The following is an 18004-nucleotide window of genomic DNA, read 5'->3' on the forward strand; positions in this document are numbered from 1 at the left end:
TTTCTTTTCATTTTTTTTTCCTTTTGAGGTTTTTTGGTTTACAAAATGCAAATTTGTTTTGGTTTTAAGAACAATTTTTTTTTTTTTTTTTTTTAAGCACAAACTTCATGCCGGCCAAATCTTTAATTTCGGCCGGTATTTACCAAAACACCTGAAATAAACTGGAATGACCCGAAATTTTTTCCAAAATGGAATAGGGTGAGTTATTGTTCAAGTTTGTTTACCGGCATAGTAAAACAAAATGGAATTAATAACATTAAATCAAACCTAATTACCTAAAGGCTAAAAAGAAATAAGATTGTGTAATTTATACTTCCTAATTAGTAACACCCTAAACAAAATTCTTGGAGCCGCCCCTGACTTAAGCATTTTTTTTTTTTTGCATCTTTACTTAATTAATGAGCATTACAAGTTTACTTTTTTTATTTTTTTTGTGTGTATATATATATATATATATATATATATAAAAGAAAATTTCGGTGTATGATCTTTTAGTTCAAAATACATTTTACATGTTAATTTTTTTTTTATTAAAAAAAAATTGGGTGCCTGATCTTCTAATTAGTTCAAAATTCATTGGTTTGGTTGGTTCAAGTTAATTCAATTGCTAAAGTTTTCTTGGTATTGAATCAAAAATTTGTGTTCAAGTATTGCCCCCACCAAAAAGAAACCAATTGATGTTTCAAAACAATACTAAGGAGTTAAGTACTTTACATTTATTTTGGCATATCTATCTTTATCACCATATGAAAAGTAAATAAATAGTTGCTTTGCTTTGCTTTGTTGAGTGATCTAATCTCTTTCGTCACCGCTTACTTAATGAGTGTTATAAATTAACTTTTATTTTAATTTGGGTGCCTAATCTTCTAGTTCAAATTACATAAAGTTTGGTTGGTTCAAGTTAATAACACAACTGCTAAAGTATTTTAACATCAAACAAGAGGTATGTGTTTGAATATTGCCTACACCAAAAAGAAACAAATTAATATCTTGATCTGATGATAAAACATGATCACGGGGCAAGACGTTATAGATTTCCAATCCTAACTTACCTTATTTATTATCAATTAAAAACAAAAAGCTTTCATTTCACTAATTAATGTGATTGTAAATTATTCATGTTCAAACTAGCTATGTTTGGGTCTTACTTAGAACATCAATTAGGAAACAATAATTAAAATGAATGTGTTTTATAACATGGTTGAGATGCATTTTGAGATTCGTTGTATTATTGTTTTATGTGAACATATGGGCGTGGTTCTCATCATCTTATATACAATTCACTGTTTATTAACTTAATTTTCAAAAACTTTTAATGGTTTACACTTAAAAACAATACTAGGAGATCAAGTGTTACCTTCAAAACTTATTTATGTATATTATGTTCTTCAATACTTAGCCAAAAAGAGAGAGAGAGAGAGAGAGAGAGACCAATAGGAAAAATTGCTGTGTGCCGACTGAACTGAACCGTACGTTAAAATGGAATATTGGAAAGGTTGTAAAGCTTTATTGTTGCCATTGAATACTTTTGAGTTTTGAGTTTGACTACTTTTTTTTTTTCTTTTTTTTATAACACACAAATATATAACAACACGTCAACTCCAAAACTACTAGCGACAGTTAGAGTCGGGGGAACTATTGATATACCCATGCACACCAAGCAAACTAGGCAATGTAGGACAAAGCCCACACACAAGTTTTTTTTTAATAACACAAACATACAACACACTAACTCCAAAACTGCTAGCCGCAGTTAGAGTTGGGAGCTGTTGATTGGCTACTCTTTTTGATGGTTTGATGCATAAGCATTTGGATCAAAGCTGTTGGAAGGAGGAAGGGATTGTTGCTACTTTGCAATGCAAGAAATATAACTTTTTTTTTTCATTGCCAATTGATTATTATTATTATTATAAGAATACTAATTTTAAATTTTAAATTTTTTTTAAAATCCAAAACGAAAAAGAAAATGAAATAACTACATCCAAAAATGATAATTATAAATAAAGGAGAACGCCGTCTGTGGGGATCGAACCCACGACCACGTGGTTAAAAGCCACGCGCTCTACCACTGAGCTAAGACGGCCATGTTATAACTTCTGAGTTTTAAAAATATATACTTTTTAGTTTAGACAAGTGTTCTTAGATGAATTGCACTTACAAACCCAATTCCCGTCCCTATGATCATTGATCACCCTCATAATTAGATTTAGGTGAGTTTCATCCTTGTGTATTTTCATTGCAGAAATACCCCATTTTCAATTGCATCACTTTACCATGGTATTTAGCAGAGAATAACACTTTATTAAGAGCATCTGCATTGGAACAGATGCAGATGCTTACTAAACAGTATAATTATTGATGCTTGCTTCTCAAATGCACTCTCTAAAAGAGCATTAGCATTGGAATTGTTAAAACTTAAAAATCTCAAAAAGCCATTTTTAACGACCCAAACACCAAAATGGGTCAACATTGTATTATACTAATATGGTGAGGAGTCCTCTACCAACGAGTTAGTGACAATATGGTGACTAGGTGAAAACAAAGAATGAGAATACATGAGAAAAAGAAAATGTATCCCTTAAAACATGTGTGATCCCACATGAGAAAGATGTCCGGTAAGATTGTCTCATAATATGTTATTCAATGCCATTAGCCAAGTTTGTCGAGTGGGATATGATTTTCTTTTGCCCAACATGTGCCAAAGAACCCAAATGTCACAAAAGATCAAACATTTCACTTGATCACCGCTGTTTATTTCAATGAAAAATCTTATATAAAAATAGTTTTTTTGTCTCTGTGTATTTGGTAGCATTAAAAAAAAGGGTAAAAAAAAAAAAAACTATTTTTGATCAAAAGAAAACTTATGACAAATAGACTTTTTTTTTTGTTACAAATTTTCAGAAAATAACTCTATCTCACATCATGTGAAACAAAGAGTAACGATTCACACTTTCAAACTCATTTTTAAAATTTCTACTAAACACAAGAAAATTAAAGTGTTTTTTACAAAAAATAAATTTCATCATTTCCAAAAGAAAAATGTTAATATCGAAACTGATAAAAGCCTTAGTTAAAAACATGGTGTGACATTGCCAATCAAAGTGAGTCGATTGGTCGGATGGGTCAGATTGATCGTCTCATTGTGTCAAAGCTTGAATTGAAGTGTAAATGAAAGTATATCAAGATGAGATATCAGAATAGGCAGAGAGGCAGAGCATTGGGGCAGAGTATTCTTGTGTTTTGTTATTAAACGACAATTGCCTCAGCTACAAATACGACCTGTAGCTTTCTGCATCAGTTTACATGTAGCTTTTCTGTTGTAGTGCAGTTAGTCTATTTTGTATTAACACGTGTAAGGTGATGATCAATGGTTTGTTGTAATGATCAGATGGTGTGAAGCTGATCCGTGTAATTAGGAAGTGGTTTAGAGGTTGTTAGATTATTTTCTTAATTCTTTAGTCTATATATATAATCTTTCTGTTACTGTTTTGTAATCAATTCAATTCTTCAGAAATATTCAGAGCTTCTAAACTTGATTCTCTTCCTTTCTCTCTCTCTCTATTTCTCTCTAGCTTCACTGTGTTTGTTACGTTCTGTTTTTCTGTTATGGTATCAGAGCTCTTTTGCTTCCATTAATGGCGAATCAAGATCAAGCTCCTTCTTCCAATGCTTCTCAACCTAATGCTCATCGTGAGCTTTCTCCAATGGAGGATCCGAGAAGTCCTTTCTTTTTGCACCATGGAGAGTCACCAGGTGCTATTCTTGTTACTCAGCTCTTGACTGAGGACAATTATCCTAATTGGGCTAGGGCTATGCTTATGGCACTAGATGCGAAGAGCAAGCTGTGTTTTATTGATGGCTCTATCACGATTTCTATGGCTGTCACACCTTTGGAGAAAATTGCTTGGTCGAAGAACAATTCCATGATTTCCTCATGGATTCTGAATTCCGTTTCACCTCACATCACTGCAAGTGTGATCTACAGAACCACTGCAATGGAGGTTTGGAATTCGCTCAGAAACCGTTTTTCACAAGCAAATGGTCCACGGATTTCACAGCTTCAGAAGATGATCTCAACAATTATGCAAGGAGATTCAACCGTGACTACCTACTTCACTAATCTTCAAGCATCATGGGATCAGTTACTCAATCTCAGGCCTTCACCATCTTGTTCATGTGGCCGATGCATTTGTGGAGTGAATGATAAAATCATGCTCTTCAATCATCAAGATGCATTGATGCAATTCCTCAATGGCTTGAATGAAGCTTTCTCACAAGTCAGAACTCAGATTCTGATGATGGAGCCAAGTCCTTCAATTGACAAGGCCTTCTCTTTGGTGATACAAGAAGAGAGACAGAGGGCTTTAGGCTTCAATGGAGGTGGTGTGTCAGTTGATTCAACAGCTTTGGCAGTCAAGGCTCAAGGGTTCAATCAAGGAGGAAAGAATAAAGGCAAGGGCAGACCTGTATGCAGTCATTGTGGAAAACTTGGCCATTTCATGGAAAAATGCTACAAACTAGTAGGATTTCCACCAGGATACAAGCAAAAAGGCAAAATTTCTGTGGCAAATCAAGTGATTTTTGATGGTGAAAATGGTCCATCCGAGGCTGCTTCAAGCTCATTTCCATTCACACCTGAGCAATGCCAGCAATTACTATCAATGCTGAGCTCTCATGCTTCTTCCTCTACCAGTCAAGATGTTGTTCATGCAGCCAATTCTGCTCTTTCAGGTATTTCTTGTGCCTCTTTCCAGGATTCTATTTGCCTTAATTTGAAGAATTCAATTTTTTCTGAAAATCCTTCAAATAAAATAGCTCATAATGCTGAAACTTGGGTTCTAGACACAGGAGCCACTGATCACATCATTCATTCTATATCCCTTTTCACCAGCATAACTAGTTCCTTGTCATCCTTTGTACATTTGCCTAATGGTGAAAGGGTTCTTGTCACACACATAGGCACAGTCCAACTTACCCCAACATTGATTCTTGAAAATGTGATTTGTGTCCCAGCTTTTTCATTTAATCTGATATCAGTGAGCAAATTAACCAAATCATTATCATGCTGTTTGGTTTTTCTTTCAAACTACTGTTTTATACAGGACCTTACTTGTTGGAGAGTGATTGGATTGGGTAAGCTTCACAACAATCTTTATTTGCTGCAAACCTCAGAAAATTGCAAGACTGCTTCAGAAGCAACTACTGTCCTAGAGTCAGTTTTCAACTCTTTTGTTCATTCTGTTTCTAATGATTCTACTGTCAATAAGTCATACTTATGGCATCTTAGATTAGGACATGTGTCAGATGACAAACTTCCTTACTGTGTATCAGATGTACATTCTTTTCATTCAAATAAAGAATGTGTTGTTTGTCCCATTGCCAAATTTAAAAGATTACCCTTTCCTAATTCTAATCATATATCTGAGCATGCCTTTGATTTAATACATTGTGATGTATGGGGACCTTTTGCTAAAGCCACTCATGATGGTTTTAGATACTTTCTTACAATTGTGGATGATGCTACAAGATCCACTTGGGTGTATCTAATGAAATCCAAAACAGAAACTAGGCCATTGTTAATCTCCTTCTACAACATGATCTTTACTCAATTTCAATCTCATATCAAAGTAATTAGGACTGACAATGCTCAAGAATTTTTTCTCAAAGATTTTTATGCTCAACATGGGATTGTACATCAACACTCCTGTGTTGCTACTCCACAACAAAATTCAGTTGTGGAGAGAAAGCATCAACACATTTTAAACATTGCTAGAGCATTGAAATTTCAATCAAATATACCACTTTGCTATTGGGGGGATTGTGTTTTGACAGCTGTTCACATTATTAACAGGCTGCCTAGTACTGTTTTGGATCATAAAACTCCATTTGAGAAACTTTATTGCAAAACTCCTTCTTATAATCACTTAAAAGTATTTGGATGTCTATGTTTTGCATCTACCTTAACTCACAATAGATCAAAATTTGCTCCTAGATCTATTCCTTGTGTCTTTCTTGGATACCCTTTTGGTGTCAAGGGTTACAAATTGTTAAATTTGATAACCAAACAAATTTTCATTTCAAGGGATGTATCTTTTCATGAACATATTTTTCCTTTCATCTCTTCTATCACTTCACCACAAGCCTCTATATCTTTTCCTCATATTTGTCCTAATGTGGCAACCCCAGTTGATGCCATATTTCTTGATCCTATCCTTCCACCTACCCAAGTTTCACATCAAGCAGTAGATTCTATCCATAATGTCATTCCTAATTCTGTTGTACCCGAACCTACCATATCAGATTCTGATCATTCCACTTCTGCAGAATCTGTCACTATCCCTTTAGTTGCTCAAAATCCTATAACTGATCCATCTGCATCTATTCCTCCCTTAAGAAGATCTTCTAGACCTTCTAAGGCTCCTACATACTTGAAGGATTACAAATGCAGCACTATTACTTCAAATGAACTTACACAGTCCACTCATCTCAGCAACAACAAGTCAGGTTCTATTCACCCATCAGGTACTAAATATCCTCTCTCTAATTACATTGATTCTTCCCAACTCTCTCCTTCCTATGCCCATTTTTGTTCCCTTATTACCTCCATCCCTGAACCAAGATTCTATCATGAGGCTATTAAGAATCCTAAGTGGAAAGATGCAATGAATGCTGAGATTGCAGCTTTGGTTTCTAACAATACTTGGACACTTACTCCCTTACCTTCCAACAAAAGGGCAATTGGATGCAAGTGGGTCTATAGGGTTAAATACAAGGCAGATGGATCTGTGGAGAGGTATAAAGCAAGACTAGTTGCTAAGGGATTTACTCAACAAGAGGGATTAGATTTTACTGACACCTTTTCCCCTGTTGCCAAGTTAACTACTGTTAAAACTCTTCTTGCTATATCTGCTGTGAAAGGGTGGCACTTGGTACAGTTAGATGTCAACAATGCGTTTTTGAATGGGGATTTACATGAGGAGGTGTATATGCAACTCCCTCAAGGCTTTCACAGCAAAGAGAAGAATGTTGTTTGCAAGTTAAATAAGTCTTTATATGGACTCAAGCAGGCCTCAAGGCAATGGAATGCAAAATTTTGTTATGTTGTCAAACAGCTTGGTTTTAAGCAATCCAAGGCTGATTACTCACTCTTTACAAGGAGGCTTGGTGGTTCTTTCATAGCATTGGTGGTTTATGTTGATGACATTCTCATAGCTAGCAACAATGTTCAAGAGGTTGAAGCACTCAAAGTTTCCTTAGATCAACACTTCAAGCTTAAAGACCTTGGAGGTTTGAAGTACTTTCTTGGTCTTGAAATAGCCAGATCAGCCAAAGGGATCAGCTTATGCCAAAGAAAATATGCTTTGGAGATTCTAAAGGATGCTGGTATGTCAGCTTGTAGGCCGAGTAAAGTACCAATGGAGCAGAATTTAAGGTTGAGCAAGCTGCAAGGTACTTTGTTACCTGATCCTGGAGTCTATAGAAGGTTAGTTGGTAGATTGATATACCTAACAATCACCAGACCAGATATAGCCTACCCGGTTCACAAGTTGAGTCAATTCATGTCCAAACCAAGGAAGCCTCACTTAGATGCAGCTTACAAGATTTTACAGTACATAAAGGGATGTCCAGGTCAAGGAATTTTCTTGTTTGCATCTTCAGATTTTCATTTGAAGGCTTACACAGATGCTGATTGGGCAGCTTGTATAGACACCAGAAGATCAACCACAGGCTATTGTATATTTTTAGGTGATTCCTTAATTTCTTGGAAGTCGAAGAAACAATCTATAGTGTCTAGATCTTCTGCTGAGGCAGAATACAGAGCTATGGCTGTCACTGTGTGTGAGCTGACTTGGCTGCTGTCATTGTTGAAGGATTTAGAGATTTGGCATCCCCAACCTGCTCTTCTGTTTTGTGACAATCAAGCAGCCATTTATATTGGAGAAAACCCTGTGTTTCATGAGAGAACCAAGCACATAGAGGTTGATTGTCATGTTGTTAGAGACAAGGTACAAGATAATGTAATTAGGCTGTTTTTCACTCCCACACACACTCAGCTGGCAGATTTACTCACTAAGGCCCTTAACAGCTCACAGTTGCGACATTTGTTAAGTAAAATGAATGTTATGAACATCCATGTTTCAGCTTCTCTTCCTAAGGGGGAATGTACACTCTTAGATGATGATAGATTAATTACAAAGAAGACAGCTGCAGATGCAAGCAACAGACCCGATTCTCATCTTGAGGGGGAATGTCAAAGCTTGAATTGAAGTGTAAATGAAAGTATATCAAGATGAGATATCAGAATAGGCAGAGAGGCAGAGCATTGGGGCAGAGTATTCTTGTGTTTTGTTATTAAACGACAATTGCCTCAGCTACAAATACGACCTGTAGCTTTCTGCATCAGTTTACATGTAGCTTTTCTGTTGTAGTGCAGTTAGTCTATTTTGTATTAACACGTGTAAGGTGATGATCAATGGTTTGTTGTAATGATCAGATGGTGTGAAGCTGATCCGTGTAATTAGGAAGTGGTTTAGAGGTTGTTAGATTATTTTCTTAATTCTTTAGTCTATATATATAATCTTTCTGTTACTGTTTTGTGATCAATTCAATTCTTCAGAAATATTCAGAGCTTCTAAACTTGATTCTCTTCCTTTCTCTCTCTCTCTATTTCTCTCTAGCTTCACTGTGTTTGTTACGTTCTGTTTTTCTGTTACATTGAGCATACCATTCACACCAAGACCTAAGAATTGAGATCTACACTTTTTACAAAAAGGAAACACACCTTTAGACCATAACCCCACTTTTGAACGTGCATGGAATTTAATTGGTTTTTGTTACCAAATTCGTGTTTAATTTATTCATCATGCAGAATGATAACAAAAGTCTATCATCAATTTATATTCGGGGCTCAAAACTTTTCCCTTCACATTAGTTGAACTCAAGAAATTTTCATTTAAGGGTAATTTTGCCATTTCCTAAGAGTAGGTCAAAATTGCCAAGTCGTTACTCATTAGGCTGAAAATACTTCGAAAGTACTTAAAAATTTTTCCAATATAATAATTACAAAAAACTTGATCATGTAATCCAATTTTATTTTGACTATGAAAAAAGTGTTTTTCATTTTTTTTTTTTTTTGGGAAATTACAACTTACCCACTTGTGATTTAACTGAAATTTAAATTGCTTACCTGTGGTTTGAAATTTAACACTTTAACCACCTGAGATTTGACCGAAATTTAATTTGCCGACTTGAAATCCCATAATAAAAGTATTCTGTTAGATCCTTTTTTATCTTGTATTTTTATGTTTTTTGCGTTTTTTGAGAAGAGAAATATAAAAGTTGAGCAAAATTACATATTTAGTCATGTTTTAAATATAGGTATGTTACAGAACTCTAACTAAGTTAACATTAAGTGGGTAAAGTGTCAAATTTCAAACCACAAGTAGGTGACTTAAATTTCGGCCAAATTACAGATAGATAAGTTATAATTGTAATTTGCCCTTTTTTTCTATACGTCTACTTCCTCAAAATCTTCACATTTTTTTTTTTTTTATAACCATATTTTCTTTAGAAAAAAATAAAATACATGTAGCCAACCTAAATAGCCTATTAAGGATCAATAACCAACCTTAAGGATTAAAGCCTGATTGTTGTTGTTGTATGTTCTTTAAAAAGCTTTCTAAACTAAAACGCCTTCTAGAATTCTCGCAAGGAGGGAGCATCTTGTTATGCATCCGGATGAGTTTCAACAATGGAGAAAACCCAACAAGACCCTCCCTAACAAAAGGTCAAAGCTAAGAGACTTGTAGCATTTTTTTTTGCAAACCATTTTTCCCAGATTTTTTACAAATTATTGTCCATACAATCAAATATATTAGTAGAAGTTAGGCACAGTTCCTTGGTGCAACACATTAGATTGTCTAGTTAATTCAAACACATTTTTGCATTGACCAATAAAGCACAAACATTTTATATTTTCCAAGTATAATTAACTTCAATGTAGCTGTGTAATGTGTTTGAACCTAATGTATTATACTTAGGAAACTGTACTTACGTTTTATCCATGTTTTATAATAACAGAACTACTACTTACAGACAAGATAGGCATGTTACGGAACTCTAACTAAGTTAACATTAAGTAGGTAAAGTGTCAAATTTCAAACCACAAGTAGGTGACTTAAGTTTCGGCCAAATTACAAATAGATAAGTTGTAATTGTAATTTGCCCTTTTTTTCTATACGTCTACTTCCTCAAAATCTTCACATTTTTTTTTTATAACCATATTTTCTTTAGAAAAGAATAAAATACATGTAGCCAACCTAAATAGCCTATTAAGGATCAATAACCAACCTTAAGGATTAAAGCCTGATTGTTGTTGTTGTATGTTCTTTAAAAAGCTTTCTAAACTAAAACGCCTTCTAGAATTCGCGCAAGGAGGGAGCATCTTGTTATGCATCCGGATGAGTTTCAACAATGGAGAAAACCCAACAAGACCCTCCCTAACAAAAGGTCAAAGTTAAGAGACTTGTAGCATTTTTTTTGCAAACCGTTTTTCCCAGATTTCTTACAAATTATTGTCCATACAATCAAATATATTAGTAGAAGTTAGGCACAGTTCCTTGGTGCAACACATTAGATTGTCTGGTTAATTCAAACACATTTTTGCATTGACCAATAAAGCACAAACATTTTATATTTTCCAAGAATAATTAACTTCAATGTAGCTGTGTAATGTGTTTGAACCTAATGTATTATACTTAGGAAACTGTACTTACGTTTTAACCATGTTTTATAATAACAGAACTACTACTTACAGACAAGATAGGTGCACCAATACAGCATCTCAAATGACTACAAACAATCCTTTCGTTCAACCAAGTACAAAAGAAACTTACACCAATTTTACAAAGAACATAAATAGTGTTAAGTCTTGTGAACATATCATATCAAACAACATATCTTGAAAACTTCTATCTATCAAAAAGAAAAATAAATGAAGACATTTTAAGAAATGACCTTAACAGGAAAAAATAAATAAAAATTAGGGTACTTCAAACCCAAGTCACGTATAAATAACATGATTGATCTGTCCAGTCTGCTTACTTGAAAAACTTGATTAAGGTAATGGTAATACCTTCTTTGAAGGATTCAATGCACCTGTCCTGCACTTTCTTCGGGTTTCTTAGCGTGGTGACTAGCAAAAACATGAATAAGCCAAGTGATTCTTCTTAGTCACATAAGGAGTGATGAAATCCGAGGCGGAAGCAGAAGACCCTCTAATATTGGCTGGAACAAGTGTTTGAATCCTACCGGCAGCAATTCTCTTACCGACCACATTGGAATAGAACAGGCCAGAGATGGCTGGTACAAAAACATCACTCTGAGAACATACATGGAAGTCAATAACCTTTTCATATTCAGAGCCTTCGGAATCCAAGAATGTTGCCTTTTTATCTGCAGGCATTATGCTTTCCTGCAATATTCCATACAAGAAAAAATGTCAGACCTCATGTCGAATTAATGATTATGATGTTAATGATATTGGTATCTACATGGAAGCAGAAGGGCATTTGAGTGTATTAAACACAATGATTAGGCGTAAGCAGTTGAACAAAATTGAAGTGAATAAACAAGCACAAGATTGAGTAAGAAAAAAAGAGATCCCTCACCTTTGTATACGTTTTAGGGAAGAGATCCTTTAGAGCATCAAGGCTGCTTTGCCACCTTGATTCAGTTAAATAGACTGGGGTATCCTTGTCAAACCCAGTCTTCTTCAAAAATTCAGCAAGATCTTGTGCACTATAACAAGTTTTTCTTCCAGTATCACCATTTTCATGGCAACCCTTCTTCTCTAACATATCAACCCTCAAATCCACAGCTATAAATTGGCCATCTGACTTTCGGCTCAAAGTTCTTAGACGCTCAACCATTGAGTCAACAACCTCTTGAATCTCTGGTTGCAACTGCAAACTTCCAAACATTGCCAAGCATGCAACAGAAGAAGTAGAACTTGTTTTTACTGATTTTCTCATGTTCACTGAAGGGAAGTATGTAACAAGCCGTATGTTGCCCTTTTGCTTATAAACAGGTTCAACATGTTCTACAATGTAGTCTTCTGTCACCCGATTAGGAACTTTGACAACAGCAATATTTCTTGTTGATATTTCAGAAGGCTGATCTTTTGCCACTTTAACCACCCCATCCAAGCTTTTTACAAAATTCTCAACATCATAAATATCTCCAAAGTTCCTGGAAGATAAAACCTAGTAAGTTACCCACAGAAACTTATTTTTGAAATGCATACCAATAAAAAAGAGAAAGATGGCACAAGTACACAAAATCCAGCCTAACTAAATAACCTGGTTTCAAAAAACAATAAAATCCAAAATAATTTTCCTCAATTCCCAATTCATAGGTAAGGTAACTAGGAACTATACCGACAAAGATATTGCTTCGGAGAAACTTGGTGCCCGTTTGGGATGCACTTATAAGCCAGCTTATTGCTTATTTTTCCTACCATTTGTGGGTCCCAAAGTCACCTACTTATTTTATTCAACATTTATCTTTTATCTACAGTACTTTCAGCAAAAAACTAGATAAGCTATTCCCAAACGGACACTTGAGGCTTAGTTGGAACAGTAAATGGGACAGACATTAACACAAAGTTCATCCATATGTGAGAGCTGAGGGCGATCCAAGCTTGGGCAAGTTCTCAGCATCGAACTTGAGTTCAGCTAAATCTGCCCTAATGCTACCCATCCTGAAATAAGACTAGCCTAATGATATTCAATATGTTAGGTTTATGCACAGTTCAGGCTCTCTCTCAGATGGGAGAAAGTCTGCTAAGCTTGAAAGTCTTTGTTCCTGACAGTCTTCTCATTTCACCATCATGCTCTAGCATTGTTGTTATCTGCCCCGAATCAACTTACAGACGACACCACAAACCAAATAGGATAAACCCCATAAAGAACTACAACATGAAACTGGAGAATAAAATCAAAATAGCAATCTATCACCACCTACAAAACATGGGCTGTTAAAGGGCTCAAACAGTTACATTGTATAATTTATTTATAGCATAAATCCATATGTCCCAGCCCTTTACCCCCAACCCTAACAAAGACAAAGATAATCAAAAGGAACTCAATATTGAAAAGCTTCTCTCAAAGTTCATAATTTTTTTTTAAGTATCTCATTTATATCATTGATTTAACACTAACAACAAGAACAAGGAAAACAAAATTGAAATCACGGAATTATACTCCATTTTTACATATGTATAAGAATCAATAGGAAAACAAGGTTTTTGAGGGTAATTGTCAGCACTAACCTCTCATCACCTGGATTGGTTCCTCTAATGTCAGGAAGTACAAGAGTTGCTCCAAGATATCTTGCCACAACAACCGCATCAGCAATCTAAGGAACGCAAATACCAGGGAACAGTTTAGAAGGAATTAGGGAATAAAGGAAAGGGTGAAAAGATTTTTAAACTGTGAGGATTTTCAGGAGTTTAACTCATCTCAAGATTAGAGAACGCATTATAGAGCATGAAAAATACAGATATAGAGGGAAAATTTTTCTATAGCAGAGATAATTGATTGGGATGATCGTGCAAATAACTATGTTACTTCAGAAGATTAGAGGTGAGTCCTCATCAACTCTAAATATAATAACAGGATCCTCATCAATTTCCTGTTGGAAAGATGAGAGATTGATATGCAATATCTGTAAAAGTGATCATAGGGGCAAGTCTGAATTTTCAGCAGACCCTCATTGAGTGAAAAGGTGATAAAACAAGAGTAATAAAAGCATTTCTATATACTTGAAGATAGGAAGGACCCTGGATTAGTAGCATCCAAAGCATGCTTTAAATAGTGTGGAAGAGAATCGATTTTCTTACTAAACTATTTAGTACAAAGAAAAGAGAGAGAAGCACCAAAGACAGATTACAATCAATTACATACACATGTAAATGAGACAGTCAACATAGTAGCATCCATTCCAACTCAGAAGAACACAAAAAAAGGCAACACCTATGAAATGTAAGTCCACTACAGGAATCCCTAAAACAGTTTGCAAAATGGGTCCTTTTCTTTGGACTTTGATCCACCAGTTTCTGTGGTTAAGTTCAGAACTGCCATCACAATTACACCTTTATTCAATTGGGAAATTGAAAATGTTTAATAATTGACCCTTAAAAGAAATATTTTTTGAAGGGTTTGAATCTCATATTCAGACAAGTGATGTGAACACCAAACACCTAGAACTGCCATCACAATTAAACCCCTTATCCACCAGTTTCTGTGGTTAAATTCAGAACTGCCATCATAATTAAAGCTTTATTCAATTGGGGACTTAGAAATTTTTAATAATTGACCCTCAAAGAAATATTTTTTTGGATGGTTTGAATCACATATTCAGATAAGTGAGGTGAACAGTAACCACCTAGAACTCAAACTAAGAAAGTATTTTGATATTATTGAAATTTGAGTTGACTTTCAGAAATCATGAAAACACATTTTAGGATCCCTACGAAAATGCTTTGGATTGAGAATTTGACTAGTTGGAAAATCATAGAACTATGACAGAAAAAGAATGGTGCAGGGCAAAATAAAGAATGGGTCTTTTGTCTTCCTGAATTTGTGTCAGCCCACAAGATAACCTCATTAAAACTCCTCTTTTCCCATGTTAGTAGGTACTTCACAAACATAGAGGTAATGGGGGTAGCACAAATACTGACATTTATATAATTATACTATTAACTATTGCAAAAAATAACTTTGCCACTTATTAGATATGCCAAATGAATATTCCTATGTCTTCCATTGGTTTACAGTTTTCTAATAATAATAAAAGGCAACATCTGTACAAACAGCATTATTATCTTTGGCTATTGGTCAGACAACCAACTCAGCCAAATGATACATCTAATGCTAAACCATAAGAACTAAGTCAACTTATCGGAATCGTTAACTGGTATACCTGTGAGACATGGTATTCAGGGCCATTAGTTAATGAGAAAGTCACAAACCCTTCTGTTGACTCTACATCGTCTGCAAACCAAGCAACAAATTAAAATACTATATTAGACACAGATTACACATATCTAAGTAGGTCTAAATTAAAGATGTGAAAATCTTGGTCATTTTCTAGGTACTAAAATTAAATTTACCCAAATTTGGCTTATCCCAACATGGTTTTAGATAATGGCCATCCTCCATGGAAAGACCCCCACTCTTTTTTGAATGAGAAATAAGACCCTGCTCTTCAAGCTCAGAACCATCTAAATTAACAGTGCCTCCTCCACCTGGAAGCTTTTCCTTCAAAAAATCAAGAAGGGTCATTCTTTGCAAGAAAAGAGTGAAAATTTAATCTCATTTTTTTAATAAATTCAACTAGAATCAGCATCTCATTGCAGCAGCAATTATGAATATTAATAAAGTTAAAAAAATAAAAATAAATAAAAATAAAAAGAAGGTAAAAGATCAAATTTACTTTAATTGCTCTTGTTGCTATAAGTAAATTTAACAAAAACGAGGAGAGATTAAACTTCTTTAAATTTTAAGAAAACAACAATTTACTCAAGAATTGACTAAGTTGACCAGAGTCTATACATCTGAAAATCTAAAATGATTCTCTCTCTCTCTCTCTCTCTCTCTCTCTCTCTCTCTCGCTCTTTGAATTCTACTCTATTTTCTCATCAAACAAACAGAGGTTAAGCAAATAACTCTGTCAATTTCCACATAAAAAATGAACTGATTCCAAAGGAAACAACATGATAAAAAATGGGTTTTGTTACTTTTGCACTTTTGTCGTGATCTCAATCTCAATTGCAAACAAATCCCATAAAAAAAAAAAAAAAACAAATAAATAAAGTAACAAACTTTGAAGTGCAATGAGAAACAGATCCAGATAAATTGAAAGCATATAATGAAAAAAAAAAAAAAAAAAAACACACACAATAGGGGTTGTTCAGACAAGACTCACAGACACAGAATGAGAAAGAGTCAACAAAAAAGAAACAGTGTGTGTTTGTGAGTGAAAGAGAAAAGAATGGTGGTTGAAGAAGTAGCTTACTTCAACAGAATCAAAATGGTCACGCTTGATCATGTTCCCAAGCATCACAAACATGGTTATTGTCAGTATCCCTGCAACTACTTGCCTCAAGTCCACACCCATTTTCTCTGTCTCTCTCTCTCACTGTAGGAGTGGTTAAACTTGAAGTGAAGGTTAAGGGTCTTTAGGATATTTGCTTGTTGGTACTAAAGAAGGAAAGAAAGATGAGAGAGAGAGAGAGTGTGTGGGTGTGAGAATGAGTGATTTGTGTTTGTGTGTCTTTGAAGGCTACAAAATTTTGTGGGAAGTTACAAAAAGGCACACGTTGCGCAGAGACAGAGAAGATACTGAATGTGATGATAACCAAATTCTCTAATTGTTATTTAACACCACCGACACTTTCCTCAGAAAATGACGGCCTGCCTAACCGGTAACTATATTCTTTTTTACATTTATAAAATAAAAAAATAAAACTATATTCTTTTTCTTTTTCTTTCTTATTATGTATTTTTGTTGTTTTTGTTTTAATACTTTTTTTTTCTTTCTTCCTTTATTTTCTCTTTTTAAATTCAATCCCTACAACAAGTAAGAGACAAGCCATTCAAATACTATTATTCTACTATTGTTAGTGGCGGTTCCATGATTTTTTCTTTTTCGAAGCCAAGTTAAATATATATTTATGACTAAAAATGTTTTATTTCATAATTAAATTTTAGTTCAAAAAAGTTATATTTTGCATACTTTTATGGTATTAAAATCATTTATAATTGGATCTAAACTATATATTTTAGAATAGAGTCAAACATTAAACTCTCTTTGGGTTTAATATCTACATTTTTAGCATTTGAAAAACAAGATTAAGCGATAGTTTTTGAAGCTAGAAATTTTTTTCATTTAAAATATGCATAAATTGTTAATAATTTTTATGTATATAGCTAATTTAAAAAGAAATAAAATATTTGGGTTCTATTTTAGTATTTAGAGGGTGATTGAGGGATGGACGTGGACCATCTAATGGGTTTTTTTTTTTTTTTTGGGTAACAATTTATCTTTTCTAGACTAATTCAAAATTTGAGGAGCTATTATAAATTTATAAAAGTATGGGTGAAGGTTTTAGATTTTGAGAGGTTAAATTTCTAAAATTTCAGGGGGCCATTAAGGAAAATTTTACATGAAAATTAATTTTTTTACTATTATAATCAAGGGTATAACTAAAAATTTAAAAAGCCAAGGGTGGCCATGACCTTCTCCCCCCCCCCCCCCCCAAAAAAGCCACCCTTGGCTTCGCCTATTACCATCACACCCTTTTGTACAAATTTTTGTAAGATGGAGACCAATGTTCAAATCGTTACGAAGGAGTTTTACACTAATATATATTTAGATTATGATAGAATAAAATTTCTATTTTTGATATAAAAAATATATTTATTATTTTTTTCATTCTACCTTTTATTTTTATTTTTTTAATTCTTACAATTGAGTCATTGAATAACCTCTTTTGGGCATGCTGCATGCGCATGGCTGCCCAGCGTGGGTGTGCAACTAAAGTCATAGCTTGCTCGCATGCATACTGCGTTATGATAGAGTAAAATTTCTATTTTTGATATAACAAATATATTTATCATTTTTTTCATTCTACCTTTTATTTTATTTTTTTTAATCTTACAATTGAGTCGTTGAATAACCTCTTTTAGGCATGCTGCATACCCATGGCAACCCAACCTGGACGCTGTCAAGGCCATGGCTGCCCATAGTGTACATGCAACTAAAGTCATAGCTTGCCCGTGTGCATACTGCCTTAGCCATGATAGCCCAAGGTGGGCATATGCAGCCAAGGCCAAGCTGACCTAGAAGTCATTTTGCTGCTGTACTAAATTACAGCAATTTTTTTTAGATAAAAACAACAAGTTACCAAATTACAACAATTTTTTAGAAGCTGTGATTATAC

At 34.3% G+C, this 18004-nt stretch overlaps 1 protein-coding gene and 1 non-coding gene across 2 annotated transcripts; both read right to left on the minus strand.

Moving 5' to 3' along the window:
* Positions 1-2011: 2011 nt before the first annotated feature.
* TRNAK-UUU lies at positions 2012-2083 on the minus strand. The gene has a single exon. It is a non-coding gene; the product is annotated as a tRNA-Lys (tRNA).
* Positions 2084-10824: 8741 nt separating this feature from the next.
* LOC115991684 (protein MANNAN SYNTHESIS-RELATED 1-like) lies at positions 10825-16412 on the minus strand. Its single transcript, XM_031115526.1, has 6 exons — positions 16078-16412; positions 15173-15320; positions 14983-15053; positions 13331-13416; positions 11670-12249; positions 10825-11473 (listed from the first exon to the last, which is right to left on the minus strand). The coding sequence occupies exons 1-6, from the start codon at positions 16177-16179 to the stop codon at positions 11195-11197; spliced, it is 1266 nt and encodes a 421-aa protein (XP_030971386.1). The 5' UTR covers positions 16180-16412; the 3' UTR covers positions 10825-11194.
* Positions 16413-18004: the final 1592 nt, after the last annotated feature.

This window comes from Quercus lobata, chromosome 5, assembly GCF_001633185.2.
Source record: "Quercus lobata isolate SW786 chromosome 5, ValleyOak3.0 Primary Assembly, whole genome shotgun sequence".
In the NCBI taxonomy this organism is placed as follows: domain Eukaryota; kingdom Viridiplantae; phylum Streptophyta; class Magnoliopsida; order Fagales; family Fagaceae; genus Quercus; species Quercus lobata.

Bases quoted from the DNA above. Each gene is read 5' to 3' on its own strand.
- LOC115991684 (XM_031115526.1), bottom strand. From the start codon at position 16,179: ATGGGTGTGGACTTGAGGCAAGTAGTTGCAGGGATACTGACAATAACC. The intron at 15,321-16,077 runs GTAAGCTACTTC...GATTTTTTGAAG, and splicing joins ACCATTTTGATTCTGTTGAA to GAAAAGCTTCCAGGTGGAGG. The intron at 11,474-11,669 runs GTGAGGGATCTC...GGAATATTGCAG, and splicing joins TCCCTAAAACGTATACAAAG to GAAAGCATAATGCCTGCAGA.